This window comes from Labrus mixtus, chromosome 9 (assembly GCF_963584025.1).
Source record: "Labrus mixtus chromosome 9, fLabMix1.1, whole genome shotgun sequence".
NCBI lineage: Eukaryota > Metazoa > Chordata > Actinopteri > Labriformes > Labridae > Labrus > Labrus mixtus.
The window spans coordinates 27,847,773-27,871,574 of NC_083620.1; the positions used below are offsets into that span (position 1 = coordinate 27,847,773).

The following is a 23,802-nucleotide window of genomic DNA, read 5'->3' on the forward strand; positions in this document are numbered from 1 at the left end:
TGAAGAACAGAGCTGAGGTTTGGATTTCGTTGCTGGTGGTCGACCGGGTCAACCTCTTCGAAAGACATGTGGAAGCCTCATCGATGTTCATGAGAGTGACCATTTAAAACGTTCATTATACAAAAAAAACAACCATTGGAGAGTTGAATATCCCTTCAGACGTCTGCTGCGGAGGATTTAAATTCCTCTGAGCTCGGAGATAAAAACCAGAAATCCTTTGGAGCAGCGGAAGGAGGTAAGCTAGCCGACTCGTGCAGCCGCCATTGTTTATGAGGAGGCTCGGAGCGAGGCCTTCTTCAATTCTTCTTTATTAACCACCGAAACACACACAAGCCTAACATTTATTAATCATGCACGTTTAACTGTGGTCTCTGAAACGTCCTGCATTCGTTATATTTATATTTTATAAAGACGTAGCCTAGCAACAGGAAGGCTATGACGCGTTGATTCGTAGGTAACGTTAAGTCACATGGACTCATCCGGGTTTATCGTTTATCTTCACATATTCAGCTTCATAAATACACAGTAAAATAACATATTTATATGTAGTAGTCATAATTAGATTGAGGACAGCTCTGGTGGGAACAGCTGAGATGTGATAACATTATCTATGTGGTTGTAATGGGAGCAGTGGGAGCCATGTTTGGCGCGCAGTGAAGATGACCAGTGAGGCGCTGCAGAAACCAAACGAGATGTTTTCACCCTGATGGATGTTTGTTTTTAATAAAGTTAACTGCAGGGACTTTTACCTAGGAAGCTAAAGTTCACAAGGCTCCTTCTATGTCCTGGTCCTACAACAAACAGGTTATTTATTTATTTATTTTCTACATTGGAATCACCTGCAAATGTTTTTTATTATCGTTAGAATATAGAATAGAATTACTTTATTGATCCCAAACTGGGAAATTGTGGAGTTACAGCAGCAGGTTATCCAAACACACAATGAGTAAAAAACACAATATAATATTAAATACAAAGTAAATAAGCACTAAAAATATCAAAACTAAGAATGTGAATATATATACAACCAGGATTTAACTAAGCATTACTAGTCTTAAATAGGAAAATTAAATGTAAATGTGCAAAAACAGAGTTGTAAATGGACAGTATTGACATAAGTTAAAGTGCATGAGTGTTGACATATTATCAGCAGAAACTATACAATATAACGGTGAGTAGACAGACACATGAAGTGAACGTGAGTGCAGGTATAATTTGTAAATTTAACATGTGCAGAACAGATTACAGTAAGGAGAGACAGATATTATCATGATGACAGTTCTCTGCTCTGTTGTACAGAGTATCAGTGGTGTAGGTGTGGTACCTGAAGAAGTGGGTGTACTCTTAATTATTCACAACAATGTTTTTTTAAGGGTCCAGTCCAGCAGAGGAGAACCTGTCTCTGTTAAAAACACTGAAATGTAAGACTGCTGCTGCATATTTAATTCACTTAAAACAGGGGCATTTTTGTATTTACATGTAAACACTCAACTTCCACTTCTTTACTAAAGGTAGTAGGGTTTGTTATGAAATTAACACAACCACAAAAGAAGAGCAGGTAATTTAGTTCAAATCAACGTGATGAATCACCATGCTGCTAACCCTCATGTACACAGATTAATTAATAAAGCACCCAAAGTTATTAAAGAACTCAAGGTGATGTTGATATAATTTTATCCATCCAAACTACTAAAATGTTTTTTTTTTTTTTTTTTTAGCTTGAAATGATTCTGCCATAGGTGTATAATTTATTCATCCCCTGGGGGAAATTCAGGATTTAAAAACAATCATTGAAAGACGAAGAATTATTAGTTTGATTAATTGGCATCATGTACATCCCCCTGTTCTCCCAACAGACAAGGAAAGATGTCCTCCTCCTACCATTCATCATCCCGGAGTTCATCCCGGAACACTGACTGCAAAGTGTACGTGGGGGACTTGGGTAATGGCGCCGCCAAAGGGGAGCTGGAGCGAGCATTCAGTTACTACGGCCCGCTGAGAAGTGTCTGGGTGGCAAGGAACCCACCCGGTTTTGCTTTTGTGGAGTTTGAGGATCCAAGAGATGCAGAAGATGCTGTGAAAGGAATGGATGGAAAGTAAGTAGAATACACTGTAGTTGGTGTTTCTGTGACTTAATCTACAAAAATTGTCACATAATGGACCAACAAAAGTTTATAGGAAATAAAGTGTAAGAAGCTAAATAAGATATTTTTGTCTTTCTCCACTCAGGGTTCTTTGTGGTTCCCGTGTCCGCGTCGAGCTTTCAACAGGCCTCTCCAGGAAGGGCCGTGGGCGTCCAAGCCGACGCCAGTTTGATCCTAATGATCGGTGTTACCAGTGTGGGGACCGGGGGCACTATGCCTACGACTGCTACCGCTTTAGCAAGAGAGGAGGAGGAGGCCGTCGCAGCAGCAGGTGAAGGAATACGGTCCATTTAGCATGGCATCATGTTTGTTAGCATTTCAGTGCATGTTAGCTCATCATGCGTCTTCTGCAGACAGGATTTGGCATCCTGCACCGTCGTCATCAAAGCAGAAGGCAGTCCGTCATAAACCTGTTTTTCACTTTCCATTCCAGGTCTCACTCTCGTTCGAGATCTCGCTCCAGATCCAGGTCCCGTGGGCGTCGCTATCGTTCTCGCTCCAACAGCCGTAGCCACAGTCGGTATGTTCGCATGGAAACTCAGACACACAGTATTCAAATGTAACAGGAAATTCTTGTTCTGGTTGTTGGTCTGATGGCACTCAGTCTAAATTAGGAGCTAGTTGTTCAAATATTTAGGTGCCCCTTAAAAGTATAACTTATCCACAAACACAGGGGGACTTAATCCCTCTGAGTGTGGTCCCTCTTTCCAGCCAGTGTTGGTGCTGTTTTCTCAGGTTAGGAGAAATCAGTCTTAGATAGCATCACTTTATCTGGTGTGAGCCACAGGTGATGTCATTCAATCCATGCAGATCGCACCAAACCAGGTCAACATCTAAATTGATGACTGATAAACATAAAAGATTTTTGCACATATTTCAAGAAAACCAGGTGAACAGATTGGTCTTTTGTTTATGGTGTTTGTTTTGGTCTTTTTTTTTTCTCTCTCTAAGGAGCCGTCGTCGATCTCCATCCTACTCCAGGCGCAGGAGCAGGTAAGGATTCAGCTAGTTGTACTCCTGATTGAAACCCTTTTTTACACCTAGTGTTAATATGCCTTCTGGGTGATCGGGTCACATGAGGCCAGCCTCAAGAGCAGAGCAAGTTTTCATATCAGCTCAACACTTCAGTCTGGATCACCTACACCTCTCTGTCGCTCCCACACATGAGCAGAGCCTCCATGTGTGCCGTGAGTCTGCATGACCAACTTTTGTCTGATGTTTTTTTTTGCTGTTCACTTGTGACTGGATCAGCCATTGCAAATCTGTAATACCAGAAGTGAAAAGACCCTGATGGCTGTTGATAAATTAATGTGCCCAACGTATAGTTTGAGAGCTGTTTTAGAGATATGACTGTGAATTCTGTTCTGCAGATCTCAAGATACAATTTGCCTCCCTTATGGATCAATTAAGTACTTATGTACTAGGATGTGTAATCGTTTCCGCCTCACTCGGGTTGTTTACGCCTCAAGTGACGCCATTGTTCCTTTTATAGCTCCATAATGAAGCTTAACCCATTTCCTGTATCATTAGGTCTGGCTCCCAAGCCCGTTCCAAGTCCAGGACTCCAGCGAGAAGGTGGGTTATAAAAAGATAATGACAGCTTGTGTCAGACACATGCAGCAGTCGTCATAAAACCCTCTCTGTCCTGGTGACATGATGGTAGACTGATGCAGACTGTGGCATGCTTTAAATGTTTGCTTCAACTTTATCTTCAAAAGATTTCTCAATGATCACTTGTGGCTAAAGCTTGAATTATGTTTCCTGTAAACACTAAAAGAAAAAACAGAACTTCCTGTTTAACCTGACTAGTCTGCTCCCTGTTACAGTGTATTATATGAATGTGTTTTTCTTTCTCTTTTTCAGTCGCTCCAGATCTAGATCTCGTTCTGGATCTGCACCCAGGGGACGCTCCGCACCCCGTGGGCGCTCTGCACCCAGGGGGCGCTCTGCCTCTCGCTCCCGCTCTCGGTCCCCATCAGCCAACCACAAGAGGAACAGGTAAACCCTGAAGTCTAGATGTCTCTCATTCACAAGCTCTAGGCTGATTGCATCAATTTCTTGTGCTTAGTCATGCAAGCTGTCAGTGTTGCCAAGATATCTTAGCAGTATGTAACAGCTCAGTTAAACAAAGTTCATGATCTAGATTTTTAGATATCAGTTTAGACCACGTCTATCCTGCGTTTTCAGAGAGGGTCAGTTCTTCTCGATTAACCAGAGCTAGGTGCTCCATGCTAGGCAGGGAGACTATTAGATAGACCCCTCTTCCACTCGGATGCGTCATGCTGCAACTGGACGACTGCCACACGGTGCTGAGATGGACGACTGACACTCCTCCGCATCATCGACACCTGAGAGATCTGCAGCTTCTTCCATGCCCCTTGCCCCTGCTGATGGCCCTTTAGTGGAGTGCGAGGGGTAGACAGTGACTTGTTTCCTCATGTCTGCTGTCAGGAAGTATAAGTAGAGAGAATATGAGACGTCTTTTTTGTGCTCTCTTTACAAACATTTGAAAGCTCTGCACTATCAGCTCTGTTTCTGCACAGTGCAGCTTAACCAGTATCACTTTGTCTGGGAGAGAGAGCACAAGAAAGACCGTCTCCACTCTGTTCAGAATAATCACAGCTTAAACCAATTGGAGCATCCTTATGATTTATAACTGCAACTCTCTATTCTTAATGAATACATTTAGGCAGAAAGACAAATATTTTCATTGGATTGACATGTGTTAAGTTAATTTAGTCAGGTTAGAATTGTAACTGTGTTTTTTTTTTCTTAATTTCTTACTCTGAATTTGGCTAGCTCAGTAGAACTCTCCAGAATAAAATGTAGCAGAGATCAGGCAAACGACACCATTGGTGTGACTTAGGTAAAGCATCTTTTCAGCACAGTTTTGTTTATTTTTCATATTTTCTTTAAAGCGTGTGGTGGGAGCTGCGCACTGCACTGACACCACAGCTGATCCCAGGCCCAGGGTCTGCCAGCTGGCGGTGTGTACGTCCTGCGGGAGGGTGACATAGCGCTGACCTGAGATCAGCCTTCGTCTGCACCTGGTGTTAGACAGCGAGAAAGAGGTCGACCTACAGACCGAACCCTCCCTACAGTGAAAGGGTGACCGTCTGTTCAACCGACGCACACGCTCAGACGAGATCAGCCCGCGCACACATTCAGTTGTTCTACTAGAGTCACCCAGACAGCCTTCAGATCTACCAGAGGGCTGACCACACAGATCAGAGTTCGACCACTACCTTTAAAAATCCATAACCTACCTACCAGACCCCCGTATCTACCTACCAGAGTTCTTCGGCCTCTGACTTAGCTTCTGAAAGTGAGAGAAAGAGCTGACGAGAGATCAGTCTTCAAGAGGCTCCCAGCGCAGTGTCTCTCCAAGTTGTAGTCATCCGTCCTTGAGTCCTTTCATCCTTCGCTTCTCTGTACTTGTTGTTTCTGCCACTGTCTGCAAAGGTAACCAAAAAAATCCAACCCCCTGACTAGCTTATGTTCATGGTGACAGAAATATGTACAGGTTTGAAATAGTCTGGGAAAACTGGTGACTTTTTAAGCTAAGGTTGAGCCTTTTAACATGCATGCTCAGAGTACAAATGTGTGAGAGTGTGTGGATGAGAAGTGGAAAGCAGCATGAAATCTATAGGCTGATGTGTGGGGGGGGCTTGGTAAGATATTATTTTATTATGTGTCACAATATCATTACCATTTAAAGCCATTAATGTCTTAATTTTAGTGTTTAGTGCAGTCTCTCTTTGGTCACATTAGAGGTTTCCCACCCTAGAGCCCGACCGATAAATCGCCCAGCCGATATTGGCAGATCAAGTGACCACCAGTGTCGGCTAATTTTATCGCAGATATTACTAGATTTATATACCAGACAAATCGCATTTAATTTGAGTAACTAGCAGTTTTCTGTCGCCAGCAGAGGGCGCTGTAAGCATTTTAACAAGCATCAAAATGTCAAGCGGTGACGCACGTACATGTGCACTTACTTTCCAGTTGAGTGACCATCTTGTATTTGTTATTCTTTATATCTTTTCCACAAGTCTTTGATACTTGCGTTTTAGAGTATCTGTAGAGATAGATAAAAAGATATCGGCATCGTTTTTTTTTTTTTTTCTTCTCTCCCCTTTTTCGATATCAGCCCAAAACATTCTATATCGGTCGGGCCCTAGTTTGGGCCTCAGTCCACATTTGAGTGTTATTAAAGGAATAACAATCTGTTCAGACTAAAGCAGACTTAGTGAAGGACTTATATGTGAAAGGCTGTTGATTGCCTTTGGGGATTAGATTATGTATTTAGCTTTTTTTAACAGGACAGTTATTTCTCACAAACTTAAAGATTAGTGTCCTTAGTTTACAGATTAAACTAATTAGTGTGTTTTTGTGTTAAACATTGATCTGACAAGTCAAAGTTGTTTTCAAACATATCAGGGCCAATCCATAATTAATGAAGTGTTTAGCATTTTGTTGTTTTTTGTGACCTTTCTTTCACCCTCCCCTGTGGCATGCTAACTCCTCTCCGTTTCTGTTTCAGTCGTTCCCGATCAGCAAGTCCAAACCGGAGCCCTACTCCAGCAGAAGACTGAGTGAGGAAGATTATAAATCCCACCTAATGCTCCCCCTTAACAGACAGACCCTCCCTCACCCCTGCTTCATGTCTGCTTTTACAACCTAGCAGCAGCTATTTTTTTTTTACTTGTCTGTCTCTCCCCACAGTTGAGTTTAAGTTAAGTAAGTTTACTGAGGATTAGTTTTCTCCAACAGGGGTGCGGAGCTACGGCCTCGGATTGCTGAAGATTTAGTCAGTGTGGTGAAAAAACATCAGTTTCTATTTGATTGTTTTAAATGTTGTTGTGATTATCTTCTTACGAGTCATGTTTGCAGTGTAAGAATCAGCACCTATGTTCAGGTAATTCTGAATGTCGAAGACTTTTAACAGGGATTTGGATCATTCTAGTGGAAGCTTGCCCTGTACGTATGTGCAGTTTGTAAGGGTGAGGACATTGCATCTTTTATTCTCAAAGGTAAAAACTCTGAACCTTTTCCTCCCACAACATAAAAAAGGAGACATCGTGGATTTTTTTTGTACGCCCTCCCTTTTTTTATATTTTTGGGTTCATTATATGATTTATGAAGACAGTTTATGGTCTGCATGCCTCTGAAAAATGGTCACATTCCTACTGCTGATTCTCTCTGTGCTGACCTGCCCTTTTTACAAACATGAACTTCACTGTTAGCTGAAAAAAAGGTTTCCGTTTGTGTTGATCCCCGATTTTTGTTTCTGTGAATTTTTGATTTTAAAATCGATACAGTGCTTCAGTTTGATTTCTGTAATGGCGGCTTTAACAGTTTTGTTCTGTTCCTGGCTCATATGGTAAGACAGTGGCAGTTTTATTTTTGAATAAACCTCTTCAACATACCTCTGGTGTTTCTTTATGTTTGCCTTACAACTGTTTTCTTTTAACTTGTAGTCTGTCTTGACTGAGGATCAGAATTCCTCTGAATATAATTTGTGTGGTGAGACACTAGGTTAATTAAAGTGATTCTACTTTACTGCTTTGCAAAAATGCAATGCAAACAATGGAGCACAATGTGATAAACATACTGTAAACACTTGCTACTAAATTGTCTTCTCTCTGGTTAGATATATACTTTATTGATCCTGAGGGAAATTCGAAGCATCCAGTAGGATTTTACAAGGACATGCACAGCACAAAACATTTGTTATAAATAAACAACCTCGGCCCCCCCTACCATACGTAGGCTATATATATATATATATATATATATATATATATATATATATATATATATATATAAACCTGAAACAAAGATTTAAGGAAGCCCCTACTTCAATTCAAATGAAACCTGTACAATTACAAATAGACTTACTTTACAAAAGAAATACATTTACATAACCAAATCAGGGATACAAATATATGTGCAATTTAAACAAAACCTATTAATAATTAGTGTACACTGGTAAAATTAGGCCTGTACATAAAAATGAAAAGTTCAGACCTGAAAGTTTGTGTTGTTTATGTATGTACAGCAGTGTATTAAATGAAGGTAGTGCAAAATGTATATAAACAGACTTTAAACAACATGTTATCAAAGAGTTAGGAGATTAATTAACACTGAAAGTTCATAAGTGAAGGAGAGGTAGTCAAAAGTATCAAAATTAAAGTCTGTTCCATTAAACTCCTGAATGTTTTTAAACAGTATAAACAAGCTACCTAAGGTCATTCGTGTACTGCTAGTAAAAGCTCGTCTGCAAATCCTTCCCTCCCATTGGCCGCGACTCAAGTCACTAATTGATTGACAGCTGGCCGAGCCTATCACAGACCGCGTTACCGTGGCGTCGGGCGTGGCTACACGAGCCTAGTTTCTCTTGACTTTTCCGTCCATCTCAGCTCGGCGTCACTACCACCATCCTTTTTAACCAGGACAACATGGCTACTGCAGCGAGCCGTTACTACAGCGAAGACGGCAGGGCAACGAAACGACAGAAAACCGACGGAATGGCCACGGTGAGTCGATACGGCGCGATTCGCAACCGGAGAGACGTTAATGTAGCTTAGCAACCGAGGTCGTCGTGATCTTTGGTCGAATTTGATTCAGTCAGTTGCGCGGAGGGAAAAAAAAAATGTCACGACGCCACACATTTAGTCATTAGCTTAAATCTAAGCAGGGCTACCGAGGAAAACTCTTGGTTTTTATTAGATTTAACGGGTACACATTGTTTTAAATACTTACATATTTAACAAGAACCGTATTCGGAACATTATTCGTGCGTATACGGTGCTGTGTGGTTTGAATGGGCTAATCTGAGGGCGGTTTCTCCAGACGGGCCTAGCTTGATTCGGTGTTGTATCGAAAAATGCTACCCTTCGAAATGTGCGGCCATGCGGGTGTTTGCTCTAACCAACATGGAGCTTTATTAGTTAATCTTTAATACTAGTTTTATGATAAGAGTATGCAAAATAAGGGTGTTTCATGGCGATTATGTAACGGGAGAATTACTTGATGTGAGATTTGTTAATTGTTAATCGAGATGTGCTTCCCAAGAAATATTAAATAATAAAATACCTGCGCCACATGCGTTGAAAATGTTATTATAGTGTCATTTTATACTGGTTTTATTGTTTGATACGGGATACTGACTCGTTTCGCGCTATGTTGTCATTTTTCGTCAAGGCAGCTAATCTCGACATAACACCGGGCTTTGTTCTAATACTGGTAACATTAGCAGCATGCTAACTAGCCTTCAGCTACATCCTCAATGTGTTTAGCCTCTTCGTGTAAGCATCTGTTTGTTGAGGGATTTGGTTTTAGTTTAATTGCACGCCAGTGTGATGTATGTCTTTACATTTGTAGATAAGGTAATTAATTTAAACATTTAAAACAAAATGTAACCACAGCAGATGGCCTAACCAGCTTCACCCCCCCCCCCCCCCGTCCTGACTGAACCCAGGTGAAACAGTATTTTGCATTAAAGGTGATTTGGTAGTGAAATTTGAAAGTTGGAAAGTGAAACAATTCTATGCTATATTTTCTGAACTAAATACACAAACTTTATTCAAAGGAAAAACAAATTTGGAGCTAAAAATCTACCAGGAGAGTTGCAGTGTCACTGTTACGGACCCCCCACCACAACTTCTCGAGTATCATCTTGAGTATTATCTTCAGTGTTATCATATGGGGATTAATCGTCTCTAATTCAATGTATGATCATTGAGTTACTCTCTCGTCTATCTCCTTATTTGTTATTATTATATTGTGATTAAAAAGGAACATGAACAACAACAAAAGTTTTCATCTCCTTTTCCTGGTTGGATATCTGATCGAGGTCACCCTAAAAAAAACCTAAAGAAGCGGTTCACCTTTAAGAAAAATCACTAAAACAACATATAAATGCAGTAAATTGCAAAGGAGACAAATTAATGTATTTTAAGCCACAGTGTTTCTAACAGACGGCTGTTATTATTCCAGTATTTTAGACTTCTCTGGTGTCATTTATGATTAGATTACTCGTGTGTTTGATCATTGTATTTAATTATATTCTTCACATAATCAACTGCATGTCTGTCCTGTCCTGGACCCTGAAAGAGGGAGTCTTCCTCTGTTGCTCCTCCTGAGTTTTCTTATATTACTTTAACCCACTGTTAAAGCATTTCTTGATTGTGTGCTGTACATCGGTAAAGCTCCTTTATGCTGATTGTTATTTTGATATTTGGTGATACAAATTTAAAGTATTTCTTTGTTCTCTTCCAAAGGGATATGAAGATCCTCACAAAACCCTTCCATCTGTGGTGGTGCACGTCCGAGGACTTGTGGACGGTGTTACCGAGGCGGACCTTGTTGAGGCTTTACAAGAATTCGGGACAATCAGGTAGAAGAACTGAATATATGTGTAAAACATAAAGATAGAGGTCATTGCTGCTTGTGTTTTCATCCTTTGAATCCTTCATTTGCTTTTTGTTTTTAGTTATGTTGTGGTAATGCCCAAGAAGCGCCAGGCACTGGTTGAATACGAGGATATGAATGGGTCATCCACAGCTGTAACTTATGCTGCAGACAACCAGGTTTACATCGCAGGCCACCCGGCCTTTATCAACTACTCCACGAGCCAGAAGATCTCCAGGCCGGGAGACTCTGACGACTCCAGAAGTGTCAACAATGTTCTTCTGCTCACCATCATGAACCCCATCTACCCCATAACCACGGTAAAGTCACACATTTCAAAAATGCTCTTTGACTCGTGTCTAGAATTATGGAATGAATATACACCTTTTCATTCATGTTGACTTGTGGTGACCATGTTTGTGAATGACTCTCTGAAACTTAAAGCACCTCTTTAGTCTGAACAACTGCAGGCTGGTTTTAAATGTCTGCTGCTAAATAGTAAAGAGAAGTCTTTTAAAAGGAACGTCCTTCTTTTCTGTTCTTCCTGAGTTGGTTACAGAGATATTTTGTGCTGTTGGGATGAGACGCATCGCTCTTTTTCTTCATAATCTGTTAATCTGCCACGGTTTTAGTGTATAAAATGCTAAATAGGATTAGGATGGTTTAGATGCTGAATATAGAGCAGCTGTAAATGTTGATGAAATTAAATGTAGAAAGTTCTCTGCCTCTGGTCACTTCCTGTCAGCACCTGTGTTTCTGATCAGACTTTAAGCTGTTTGTCGTCAGTTGCTGACGTTGTTTCCTCCTCTCTAGATCCTTGCTAGTATTGTTCTGAGTCTCTGATCCTCTAAAAGGGTGTCCGCTAAATGAGTTGTAAATAGCATCCACCTCAGGATTCCATGTTCATGTATTCAGAAGATAAACACGTTTTTGGCTGTTGCCCTAAATGTATTCAATAAGAACATTATTCTTAAAATAAAATATCTTTTATTGTGGACATTATTACAGTTTTTCAAAAGCCGGTGTTCTAGGAAACCAAAACCCCTGACTCAGCATTGAATTGTAAATGCACGTTCAGTCTTACTTAAGCTTGTTGTGGTCATAACAATTTAAATGCAGGAGTTCACCTTTTTAAGATAAAACATACAGAACACATCATTTAAAACAGAACATACCAAACAAGCTTGAGGCACTGGGTTTAACGTGCGTTTGTTGCCTTTGGAAGGATAAACAGACTCTTTTTAAACTTGTTTTTTGTACTTTGTGCACTCTTAACAGGATGTTCTCTACACCATCTGCAACAACTGTGGGCCTGTTCAGAGAATCGTCATCTTCAGGAAGAACGGCGTCCAGGCCATGGTTGAATATCCTTTTAACACAACTTGACTCAGTTAACTGACTACGTCTATGTGTATTTCCATCACATGCACATGTTGCAGTGTGACACTTAAAGAACACAATAGTGATTGATGTAGTTTTATTACAGAAACATGTTTGGTATGTGAGGTCCTTTTAAAACTCCTATAACCAGATACAAACAAACCGTTCAGACAATAATGTCCTGATCATGCAGGTGTATTTCATGGATTTGATCATGTATAATAAAAGCACCTGCACGCTTTCTTTCTATTCCACAGGAGGACTTTGGTTTAAACGTGTCTGTAGCACTGTAGAATGAATGAAGCAGGTTCCCATCAGCTCATTATCTGGAACAATTTAGTAGTGTGCATGTCATTTATATATTATTTAAAGTAGCCAGGTAGTCCAAAGTGTTCTCCTTAATTCTGTCATCACATTCGACTCTGTGCAAAGCGCCCAGCGAGCGAAAGCGTCACTCAATGGAGCCGACATCTACTCTGGCTGCTGCACGCTGAAGATCGAGTATGCCAAGGTAAGATTACAGAAATATGAAAAGGGTGTGGTGGACTCCAACAACATGAACACCTGCACAGTCTCAGCATGTAGTTTAATGAAACATAGTGTTGGCCCTGTTTTGAGTTGCTGTTCAGCGAGTAATCCTTTTTTCTCAGCCTGTTTTGAAATCCTCCTCTTTTAGTTTGATGTATTCATATAAATTGTATTTCCTCAGCCGACTCGTCTGAATGTGTTCAAGAATGACCAGGACACCTGGGACTACACAAACCCCAATCTCGGAGGTCCAGGTAAAACCTCAAACACACAAACCCTGTCCCCAAGCTACTGCTTAGCGCCTCACATGCTTTGTAGCTGAGAAATACTGACACTGTAACACCCTGACTGCCTTACTGTCACTGTGATTAATTTTAGCGAGCGAGCTACCGGGAAGAAGGAGCCCACACCCTTCTTTCAAAATGCCACAGAAAAGCCTTGATCTAAACGTTCCTGAAAGAAACCGTGTGGCATTATGACTGAAGGGTCACTTTGGGTTTCCTCTAACACTTCTCTATACACACCTTGAGCAGGAGTTAGGATCAGCTGAAGTAGCTTATGACAACCCAACCGTGAAAACCCTCTGCTGTGTGGTAGGAATGGCTGGAACACAGACAGTTGAGTTTACGTGCTCTTCAGATCAGCTGTATCTTAAAAGGAGCACAATTTGTCACAGTAGAAGACGACATTGTCTAGAAGCCGTCTTCCTTTATACCTCGAGGCTAGCATTCTTGTTCATCGTGGCATGTAGTTCTAGTTTGCACGTTGGTGTGAAGGGGAGACGTGCTGCCTGAAACCTGCTGAATCATGATTAATGAACTGCTTAGGTTGATATTTCTTTAAATGTCATATTCTCAGAGACTGTTGGGGGCATGACATCGGTCCCTGCACATCAGCATGAGAAACCATTCAATATGTCTGACTGTTTCCACGTTAGATTCCTCATTTACTGAGTTAAGGATCTTTCAGTAAGTCTGAACTCCCTGATGTGGCTGTATACAAAAAAATCTGCCAGACCCCTAGTATTTTTTCTGCAGCAAATCTGAGTGAGCTGATGTGAGAACACAGCAGGATATTCTCCAGAGAATTCACCTCCAGCCAATAGGAGAGAGGAGTGAGATTTATATCCTGTTTCTGCTGCACGATGCATAGTGTCTGCTCCGTGCATGTAATTTAGCGGTTGCATCTCATTCTCTGTTCGTCAGTATGTTGTTCTCTGCTTTTTTGTTGATAGTGAGTCAGCTGATGGCCATGTTTATGACCTCCTTCCTCTGTTTACATAAGTCATGAGGACCCGTACCTGTCTGCTGTTCCTGCCTTCCCGACTACACCTTAGAGAGTTTTCTGGGTGAACTAAGCGATTAGCTTCTAGACAGTAGACGATGTTTCATATATATATATATATTTGTATAAATGATGAACTTTTAAAGACAGTAAGTCGGATAAAATCCTTGCCATGTAACTGATCCTGGTCTGTCCCACTGACATCTTAAAGTCTACCATTTGGTTGTTTTGTTATTGGATGATCATCCTGCTGTAGTCCGCAAGTGGGTTTTATCTAAACGTTTCTCACAGACATTTTCAAGTGATTTGTCTGAAGTGAAAAGTGGGCACAGACCAGCATCAGTACAAAGTTGATCTGCACTTTAATTCTCATCTTCTCCTTTAATTAAATGGGTGATCTCAGCAAAGTCCCCCCCCAAAAAAAACATGCAAAGATGTTTAAAGTAGGAGGGAAAAGGCAGATAACATGCTGACAACACCTCCACTCAGCAAACCACCATCTCAACTATCCACTTCTTCAGTGAGGACACAACCACTTTCATACAGAGGGCCAAATGTCCCCCGAGAAACTACAAGACACCACCCACTCAACATGAAGATGTAGGACTGATTATACAACTCACGCCTCATCTGCGCATTCCAAGCACAAGAGCCATGAAGACAACGCACACGTCTAGAGGGTGGGGGAGAATTGGGAACTGAGCTACACTTGGTTCCCTTTTTTTGAGACACAAGCCAATGACACATTGAGGTAGACCAAAGCTTGCATCTACCACCTACCACTGTCGACACCAGATGGAAACTGATACCAAAGAAGACACAGCATCCACCCAAACAGAGGCAGACATCTTTTTCAGTACATCAGATGACGCACACCGATATTAACCTCCCGACCGAGGTCACATTTTTCTTTTAAAATGCAGTGGCCCCTCCTGTACCGTTTAGGGGTTGCAAAATCAAAACAAGCAACACACTCTGCCAACACTTGCTGATGCCATCCCCGACTGATCCAATAGATGAGTTACACCCCCAGAATCACTTTGGAGTCAACACAAGACAACTGATGAAGACAAAGACACTGCTGACAACACTTTCAAGCAGCACACTCAGCCCAGTCAGGCCCACTTTTGTTTTTTTTATCCCTCTGTGTTTCCTCCCACATGGAATTCAGCTTTTTTCTCCTGCTCTTTTCTCCTCATCTCATCTTCTCTTCCTTCTCCTGATTTATCTTCCTCCATGCATCCCTGTTAAGCTATCCCTTTTTTTTATGAGTGTAGTTTTCTCAATATTTCAGAGTCTCTAGAACCTGTGTAACGCCTTCCATGTGATGCAGGTTTGGCAATATACGGCTAAGAGGAGCCAGCTTCCCCCCAACTGAAATGTGCTCTGGCAGCCTCAAGGTCTACCAGTGGGTGTTAAGCGGACTATTTCAAAACGGGACGGAACCACCAGCCCAACCCTACTGATGGGCATTTCAACTTGATATACCCAGAAATCGACCCTGACGTGGAGAGTTGTTACCCCCCCCCCCAAAAGAGGAAATCGATAAAGAATATGCGATGCAATGACAATGAGTGGAGAGTGGTGGAACTGCTGCAGCAAATATCTTCCTCCTACTGTTTGTAAGCTTGCAGTAAGTAAATCGAGACCCTCCTCAAGGAACATAACTGCACAGCACCACATAACCCCAAAAGCCCAGCATCCAACATCGCCACACAAAGACTGACACAACCCCGATTTTATGTTTCTATCCTGAAGCAGGCTGGTGGTGGTCGTGGTTCAGTCTGAACCTGCATTTCTAACGCACTTAAAAACTGACTGTTATGTTTGTTCCTCATGTTCTGCTCCCTCTGTTGGCGCTGTGCTGCCTTCAGGAACCTCCTTTTATGTGGTTCCCTGGATGTGTGTGATAGTTTCTTTGGGAGTAAAACTGTTTTTAATTTGAAGACGAGGCTTTTAGATTTAATAATTAAAGTGTGCTTGACTCTTTACCGACCTGGTTAAATTTGCAAAGCATCCAACAGTTTGTAAACTGGGGCGAGCTTTTAATCCTCCTGCCACAAAGGCTGCTGGTGTCCCAAATTGTACGAGCTGCTTCTGACATCTTTGTTGCCTCATTTCTTTAGGAGTCTGCATGAGTCCCGGTTGATCACGTATAAAAGCTACCGGGCAGTTATCATGTTTTTTTTTTTTTCAATTAGTCCTGAAATACTGCCAAAAAAAGAGAAAAGCTGACTTTGTCTCGAGTCACTCTCCTGACATGTAGCGGAGGTTAATCCACACATGCCGAGGGGAAAAAAAGAAATGTACCTTTTTTTTTTTGATTAACCTGGCTTCTATTCTGATTGTGTATGATTATTGTGTACCTGTACAGATGGTGACGCAGATGGCAATGGGAGCAATTCAGGTGTGTGTGAGCGTACCAACTTTTATTTTTAAAATCTAGATTTTTGTGATTCTTAATCCCGAGTGAATTGTTTGTTTTCTTAGATCATCAGCATCCCCCCCACCCCATGTTTTCCACCCCCCCTGCCTGTCACACTTGATATGTTAAAGTGTTACCAATATGGATGTTTTTAGATTGAACTAGTGTGTTCTGTGGTGATGTCCCTCCACTAATTTAAAAACTGACTAAAACAACAAACACTTCTTCTTCTAGTCTACAGGTGTTTGTGTGGCGGGAGGGTTAATACATCTATTTTGGTCTGTTTTCTACAGGCAGGATGACTCAGTCTTGAAATGCATGTCTGCCACAAGCTCTAATTGATTGACTTTATTTATTTTTTTAAAAGTGAGAAATCCTAGGTGTGCATCTGAATGTCAGTTTAGCAAACAGTAACATTGCTCAAATGCTCAGCCATCCCTTTGTGATGTCACAGTGTCAGTCAGCCTTGTTGTCATACTTACGCTCCCTTTTTTCTTTCTTCACCTTTTCTCCTTTGTCGCCTTCTTGTTCTCATAGACGACGTGAACGCCAACCCAAACAAGCGCCAGAGACAGCCCGCTCTGCTCGGCGACCATCCTCCAGAGTACGGTAAGTCTCTCGGACAAAAAAGGGAACACACACGACTATCGAAAAAAACAAACTGTTTGTGTTGCTCTTAGAGGTGAAATGTTAAGTCCTGGAATATGTGCTCTGCAGACTTTGCTTCATTACTGTTTCCTCTCCCTCAATCATCCAGGCGGTGGTTACCATGGCTACGACGAGAGCTACGGGTCCCCACCCTACGAGGGCCGTCGCATCGGGCCACCGATGAGAGGCCGCGGCGGTAGAAGTTACGGGCCAGGGTACGGACCTCCCCCTCCTCCTCCCGGCGAGTACGGTGGCCACGCAGAGTCCCCGGTGGTCATGTTGTACGGACTGGACCCCGCAAAGATGAACGCCGACCGGGTCTTCAACATCTTTTGCCTCTATGGAAATGTAGAGCGGGTCAGTATCCGACAATGGATGTTATCTACTTACCGGTACTGCTTACAAATAATACATTTTAAAAAAATAAAAATAAAGGCCAGCAATTATATATATTTTTTTCTAAATTTCCTGATCTGATGAAATGATCCAATCTGTGACTTAAATCTGTTGATTAAACAGAACATAATGCCTTCTCAATTAAATGTACTGTAACATTTGTATGGGACACACAAAAAACACAATTTGTTATTGTGGCCGGTAAAAAAAACAAAAACGTTTTGCCCGTGAATTTTTTTCATCTACCTGCCACCTCGGCCGGTGAGTCAAAAAGTTAATTTCAGACCCTGAATGCAGCTTTTCAACTTGTAATGTCTAAATAAAGAAATGTGCCAGAGTAAGACGAGGCTGCCCTAATCCTGCACACTGTCTCGCTTCATGCTGACAACGCTTCAGTCTTTTTACAACAGGAAATAATCATTATTTCCTCTAAAGCCTCCTTGGTGTAGCCCAGTGACATTTTTCAAATTGGTAAATGTGTACAAAGCCACAACAACAACACACGCCCAGGCTCCAAACCTTCATCTCCTACTCAACAACTTGACAGATTAGTCTTTTATGGCTCTTAATGACAGGGTGGCACCGACTTTGAGAAAACTGGTCAATCCTGTCCTCTTCTGTCACTTTCTAAAGGTGAAGTTCATGAAGACTAAGCCCGGGGCCGCCATGGTGGAAATGGGAGACTGTTATGCGGTGGACCGTGCCATCAACAACCTGAACAACAACTTTCTCTTTGGACAGAGAATGAATGTGTGGTGAGTAGAAGAAGCGGAGAAACATGACTTGTTTGAACACCTTCATTAGTAGCATAGCAGAGAATTTAACCCTCATGCATCACTATGGAGATTTTTGTCCATTTGGTCAAATGTTTCCTCTTCATCTGACCATCATTTTGTCTGTGTTAGTGCATATGGAACCATTTTTTGTAAGAAAGTCTCTCTCTTGACACATTTTAGAACGCTTTTTTTAAATATATCAATAGAACACTGGGAAACAAATTTACTACCCTCTTAAGTCACTAAGGACAAAAATGTCCACTTAACAAAAAACTGCTATAACAAAAGAACATATTGATATTTTTTTCTGCATATATCTCTTAAACAACTTCAGCCCTGCTCAAAACTATCAAATATTGAATCATTATCAGGAATTTAACCCTTTAAATGCCAGAATCATGTAAACAAACTGGCATTTAAAGGGTTAAATTCCTAAAAATTATTGAATGTTTGGTTGTTTTGAGCAGGGCTGAAGTTGTTTAAGAGATATATGCAGAAAAAAATATCAATATGTTCTTTTGTTATAGCAGTTTTTTGACACATGGACATTTTTGTCCTTAGTGACTTAAGAGGGTAGTAAATGAATCTGATGCCTGAGGGTTAACGATACTCTAAAGCCAGCTTGCCATTCTGCACATTTCTAATATCATACTCTTTCTGAAGGGCAACAAATGTTGAAGCTTCAGCCTCCCTAAGTCTCTCTTTTTAATAATGATCATCCCTCCCTGCAGTGTGTCCAAGCAGCAGGCCATCGTACCCGGTCAGTGCTACGAGCTGGAAGACGGAACGAGCAGTTTCAAGGACTTCCACGGCTCCAGGAACAACCGCTTCACGTCCCCGGAGCAGGCAGCCAAAAACCGCATTCAGCACCCCAGCAACGTGTTGCACTTCTTTAACGCCCAGCCAGACGTCACACCTGAGATTTTCTCCCAGGTCTGTGGAAGGGAGGACATGTTGGCGTTTTTTCAAAGGGCACTCAAGTGACTGATGTGAAAAATCCTTCATCACTGCTTGTGTGTGTGCGGTTTCTAATTTATCGTTTTTCTCTCCAGATCTGTGAAGAGATCGGGGTCAAGAACCCCGTCAACGTCAAAATGTTCACAGGAAAGAGTAAGCTGTTTTTAAAATCTGCTTTTTGTGTATCGCATTGCATGGTTAAAATCCAACATGGCTGCTGTTACCTCCCATTATACTGAAAACTAAGAATGCCCCTCTGATGGTCAGGTGGTGCGGCGCCCAGTGACCGCAGTGCGTCAGGTCTGCTAGAGTGGGAGTCCATCAATGATGCCATGGAGGCCCTGGCCTTGATGAACCACTACCAGATGAAAAACGCATGTATGTATACAACCCAGGAATGTACTGCTGCTTCTGAAGAGCAGGAAATCCCAACGATAACTGAGGAGGAAGGCAACCATGTGACCTTTGAAACAGTGAAAAAAGCTGTGCCTAGATGTAAATATGAGTAATGTGTAAATACACAGTTTGTAAACGTCATTTAGAAACAATCTAACACGGAGTCTCTTCTCTCTCTTTCTCTCAGCTGGTCCGTACCCCTACACCCTCAAACTGTGCTTCTCCACCGTTCAGCACGCCAACTGAGCGCGCCCCTGAAGCCAGGGAGACGACGAAGAAGATTGGTCCGCCATTCCCAAGTTCACATGTACTTAGCGACGCACCTGGGGGAAATTAATTTCAAACACGCCTCAATATGTTAAAATATATCTCCTCATACTTGTGTTTAGAGTTTTACCACAATCATAACAAAGCCCGATCCGTCATTGGACATGTTTGGATATTTATGCCCCAGATGTGGTTTAAAGTACGAGTACCTGTGTGTCTTCAATATTCAGTTTTTATTTCTTTTTGTATTATGCTTCTACAGAAACCGGACGTGTGAGAAAGCCTGTTTGGAGAGAGTTGATTTTATGCTCAGGTGGTTCAGTGGCCACGCTCGTCGTGGTTTTGTAAAAGATTTTTTGTCTTTTTGGAACTTTTAATGGCTCTCTCTTTATTATTTTTCTGTTGTGTTTATTTTTAATTGCTTCATTTTAAGTTCTGTGTCTCCGTGTCTGATGCGCAGTTGGATCGTTTTGTTCTAAGAAAATTAAAAAAAAATGAATTTCACCTCGAGTTTGTTTGTGCTATCCTCCTGATGTTCCAGGTGTGTGTTCTCGTCCAGAATAACTTACACCAAGACAAAACCTGGAGTTAAAAAATGAAGCCAATGCGGAAGTGCACGATCCTGCAGTTCATCGAGTGTCCACTAGAGGCTGCAGAAGCACCGGAAGTGAGTCACGTGGACACTCGTTAACAGCAGACATGAATCTCTAAACATGGCTCATGGTTTTTAAAACTTAGGTCACTTTGATTTAGTTTGTTTCACTTGTTGCTGATTGTGTTTTATTAACTAGTATTTAAAACGAATCCTGAATATTCGAATTTAACCGCAATGTAGAAATATAAAAGACAAAGTGAAAATCACTAATTGGTAATAACACTTGCATATAAAATGTACAAGAAGTGCTAATTCTGAAGATAAATTGTGAATATTAATCATTCATACTTCATTATGAGATCAGTGATAGATCCTGAATGTGTCTTCATGTACAGTGGAGATAGTTCTTCACCACTCAGGTCATTTTATTTAAGTTAGTGCTCTGCCCTGTGCAATAACTTCCCCCTTCTCCAATGGGGTATAATTAACCATTTAATCATTTCATTAGCTGTAACAATGCCTTCATGCGTTGTCCCTAAAAAAATATATTGATAAATACAATCAGTGATGAAGTGAAACTGAGACTTACAGAGAAGAAAAATTTCACACAGAAGAGAATTAAACTTGTGTTTCACTGAAGTTTCCACTAGATGGCGTCACATCACTTCATCTCCTCCCAGCTGATGGTCAGACAGCCTGAGAAACTTTTATATCTTCTTCTGTTGTCTCAAGTGGACGTCATCACAAACAGAGATGAACTCTGCAGGTTTAAAAATCCGACATCATTCACTTTTTTTTTAATTTCAATTTTCTGCGCGACCGTCGACATTAAACACTAAATATGTTTACCAAGGTAAGTTACAACATTAAATGCTCACCTGTGTTTCATGAGAGAGAATGTGAAGAACGAGCAGATGTTTGTTTTTCTGCAGTTTGACTTTAAATCATCGCATATAATATAGTTATTTATTACAATGTAATGTTTCAATTCAACAGTCGGAGGTGAAATCTGTCATAGAGTCCTGTGCTTCATGTTTAATCAGTAAAATAACCTTTTTTCTGTTTGAATAATTGACATCACCTGAACATATTTACAGGTGAACAGACTGGTTTACAACAAGTGATGAAACGTGGAGATCAACCTTTTCATTAAAACTGAACTTTAAGGTTTGGAGCGTTTCTGCACATTGAAACACAAACTTCAAAATAAACATGTAAACATGAATATAGGAGCATCAATAAAGTCACTTTACTCTTTTACTGTCCCACCCTCATCAGCAAACACAAGCACCTGTCCCTTTAAGACTTTTCTATAGTTAGTGCCTTATATTTATTTATACATATTTCAAGTCCATGCACATTTTTCACATGATCTTAATATTTATCTATATTTATATTTTTATTTGCTTTTATCATATTTTCATGCTTCTGCAGTTTGCATCGTGGTACGGGGTGAAACTATTTTGTCCAGTTTGATGGCAAAGTTGACTTCCACTTTGAAGAGATTCCTTTAGATTTCTCTCATGCCTGCTGTGCTGCATGTCGACCTGCAGAGGGCGCCACACTCATTTCTACTCCAAGTTAATTCAACTGAGAAAGACAAATATTCTTGATCTCTTAATGACAACAGATCACTCACCCTATAAACTATCCAACAATTAAATCTGTTTCTTATTTATTTTAATGTTTTTAGAATCATGTTTACTTTAATTAGATAGAAATGTTTGTAAATATATATACAGGTTATTAGTATGGCAAGCCGTTCAGGGAATTAATATATTGAATGAAGTCTGAATATACTGAATGAAACTTTGAGAATGGAAGTCTGTAGTGTTATTTCGGCTAATAAGTCAAAATTCCCTAAAAATGGATGCACAAAGTGCGCTCAGCAATGATTGTTGAACATTACTACTCATAAGAAGATAAGATAATCCTTTATTTATCCCACAACGGGGAAATTTACAAGTAAGTACAAGAAGTAAAAGTGTTCCAATAATTGAAGTATGATCTTCAAGGTGACTCATTGTACATTCAGAATTATTAATATAATTTTGAGTACAAACAGCTGCTTCAGGTATCGGTATATTTCAGCTGATGTGATTTTGCAAAACCAACATATTCAGCAGGGTGTCTTTTGGATGACAACAATGAAACGGGTGGATTTGGAGAATTTAAATCAGCTTCAATTCCATATATTCAGACTTCATTCAATATATTCAAAGTTTCATTCAATATATTAATTTCCTGAACGGCTTGCCATACATTTATATATATCTATATATCAACCTTATGACATCACACATTGACCTCTGTTACCGTTCCTTTGAGCTGTTTGACTTTACTTTGGGATCCCTAACCACTTCCTATTTCTGTGGCAAGTTAACGTCCTAACCTTCCACCTACCACAAGCTCCCTTACTTTATATCAAAATAAAAGCACACAGCAAGTAAAGACAGGACAAAAATACAAAATAAAAGCGTCACAATTTGCATTTTTAATAGTGAAATAATGGAAATTCTAACATGCGATTTTAAAATGCGATAAAACATTTGATAGTTGTGTGTGTGTGTGTGTGTGTGTGTGTGTGTGTGTGTGTGTGTGTGTGTGTGTGTGTGGTATAACACTCAATAGTATTTGGGTACTATTGGTGTGCATGTGTTGTATGATACATGTATGTAAGAGTTTGTATTCACTCTTATATGAAAATAAAATCATTGAGGTAAACAAAGAAGCAGAGAGTTTGTTTTACACTGTGGGGGGAATTTTACGTCATACTGGTTACTTTGAATATCAACACATAGCCGTCAGGAAGGTTCACAACGTTTGAAGCGTCTGTAAAGAACTTTCAGGTTTCCATAGGAACACTGATTCAAAAGATGGAGGACGACATCCTTTACACATTACAGTTTGAACAACCAGAGAGACAAGTACATGAATGAAAGACAAACTGTGATCATGTTGAACTACACGTGGCGTTAATACGGCGGCAACAACTGTCACCGTGGGGGTCGGACTCCCTCTCTGCATCGTTCTCTTTTACGTCACTTCCTGCCTCCTGAGACGACCTCCTCCTGTCTCCCGCTGTGAGCTGCAGGTCTTCTCATTCTCTTTAAGGAGTTTCATAGGACCCTTCCACACACACACACACACACATACGTGCAGCAAATCGTACCAACGCCTCCTTTAAACTTCAGCACCACCCCCCCCCCCCCCTCCCCACCTTAATCAATGATTCTTTTTCACTCCCCTCTCTCTCTCTCTCTCTCTCTCTCTCTCTCTCTCTCTAAGCCTGGCACAAATCCTTCACTGCTGCTGAATTCTCCCAAATCACCTTATTCAGCTCTCTACCCATACACACACACACATGCTCACACACACACACACACACACCCCCCCCCACACACACACACACACACAGGGAAGCCGCCCCTCACCCTCTCTCTCCCAGGATGATTCCAGTCCATTCCCATTGAGCAGCATTAGCATACAGATGTTAGCCTGAAAAGGGAAAACAGGGAACACAAAGGGCCTGCATGACCAGGAGGGGAGGGAGGGGTCGAGGGGGGGCTGCACAGGGATGGCCCTTGGCCT

The 23,802-nt window shown here is 41.1% G+C and overlaps 2 protein-coding genes across 5 annotated transcripts; both read left to right on the top strand.

Annotated features, from left to right (window-relative positions):
- srsf7a (serine and arginine rich splicing factor 7a) lies at positions 1 to 7,572 on the top strand. 3 transcript variants are annotated; one of them, XR_009674208.1, is made up of 9 exons: positions 1 to 235; positions 1,857 to 2,096; positions 2,230 to 2,415; positions 2,578 to 2,664; positions 3,096 to 3,137; positions 3,675 to 3,719; positions 4,008 to 4,142; positions 5,063 to 5,606; positions 6,688 to 7,572. XR_009674208.1 is itself a non-coding variant. In XM_061047241.1 (8 exons), the coding sequence occupies exons 2-8, from the start codon at positions 1,867 to 1,869 to the stop codon at positions 5,154 to 5,156; spliced, it is 819 nt and encodes a 272-aa protein (XP_060903224.1). In that variant the 5' UTR covers positions 1 to 235; positions 1,857 to 1,866; the 3' UTR covers positions 5,157 to 7,572. The 3 variants fall into 3 exon arrangements, 2 of the variants coding, with proteins under 2 accessions (XP_060903224.1, XP_060903225.1); XM_061047241.1 differs by having other exon boundaries at positions 5,063 to 7,572; XM_061047242.1 differs by lacking the exon at positions 5,063 to 5,606 and having other exon boundaries at positions 3 to 235.
- A 954-nt stretch (positions 7,573 to 8,526) lies between these two features.
- Positions 8,527 to 20,120, top strand: LOC132980870 (heterogeneous nuclear ribonucleoprotein L-like). Of its 2 annotated transcripts, none has more exons than XM_061047239.1 (14): positions 8,527 to 8,683; positions 10,430 to 10,545; positions 10,642 to 10,879; positions 11,838 to 11,923; positions 12,354 to 12,450; positions 12,649 to 12,721; positions 16,126 to 16,158; positions 16,714 to 16,785; positions 16,934 to 17,181; positions 17,854 to 17,975; positions 18,728 to 18,929; positions 19,049 to 19,106; positions 19,221 to 19,448; positions 19,537 to 20,120. In XM_061047239.1, exons 1-14 carry the CDS (start codon positions 8,606 to 8,608, stop codon positions 19,593 to 19,595), a joined length of 1,710 nt encoding a protein of 569 aa, XP_060903222.1. In that variant the 5' UTR covers positions 8,527 to 8,605; the 3' UTR covers positions 19,596 to 20,120. The 2 variants fall into 2 exon arrangements, with proteins under 2 accessions (XP_060903222.1, XP_060903223.1); XM_061047240.1 differs by having other exon boundaries at positions 19,221 to 19,331.
- The last annotated feature ends 3,682 nt before the right edge of the window (positions 20,121 to 23,802 follow it).

What these genes read in the sequence shown, in the direction of transcription:
- srsf7a (XM_061047241.1), top strand. Translation starts at nt 1,867, where the DNA reads ATGTCCTCCTCCTACCATTCATCATCCCGGAGTTCATCCCGGAACACT. An exon ending in GTGAAAGGAATGGATGGAAA is followed by an intron (nt 2,097 to 2,229) that starts GTAAGTAGAATA and finishes TTCTCCACTCAG; the next exon opens with GGTTCTTTGTGGTTCCCGTG. An exon ending in TACTCCAGGCGCAGGAGCAG is followed by an intron (nt 3,138 to 3,674) that starts GTAAGGATTCAG and finishes CTGTATCATTAG; the next exon opens with GTCTGGCTCCCAAGCCCGTT.
- LOC132980870 (XM_061047239.1), top strand. Translation starts at nt 8,606, where the DNA reads ATGGCTACTGCAGCGAGCCGTTACTACAGCGAAGACGGCAGGGCAACG. An exon ending in GGCGTCCAGGCCATGGTTGA is followed by an intron (nt 11,924 to 12,353) that starts ATATCCTTTTAA and finishes TTCTGTCATCAC; the next exon opens with ATTCGACTCTGTGCAAAGCG. An exon ending in GAAAAAAGCTGTGCCTAGAT is followed by an intron (nt 19,449 to 19,536) that starts GTAAATATGAGT and finishes TCTTTCTCTCAG; the next exon opens with CTGGTCCGTACCCCTACACC.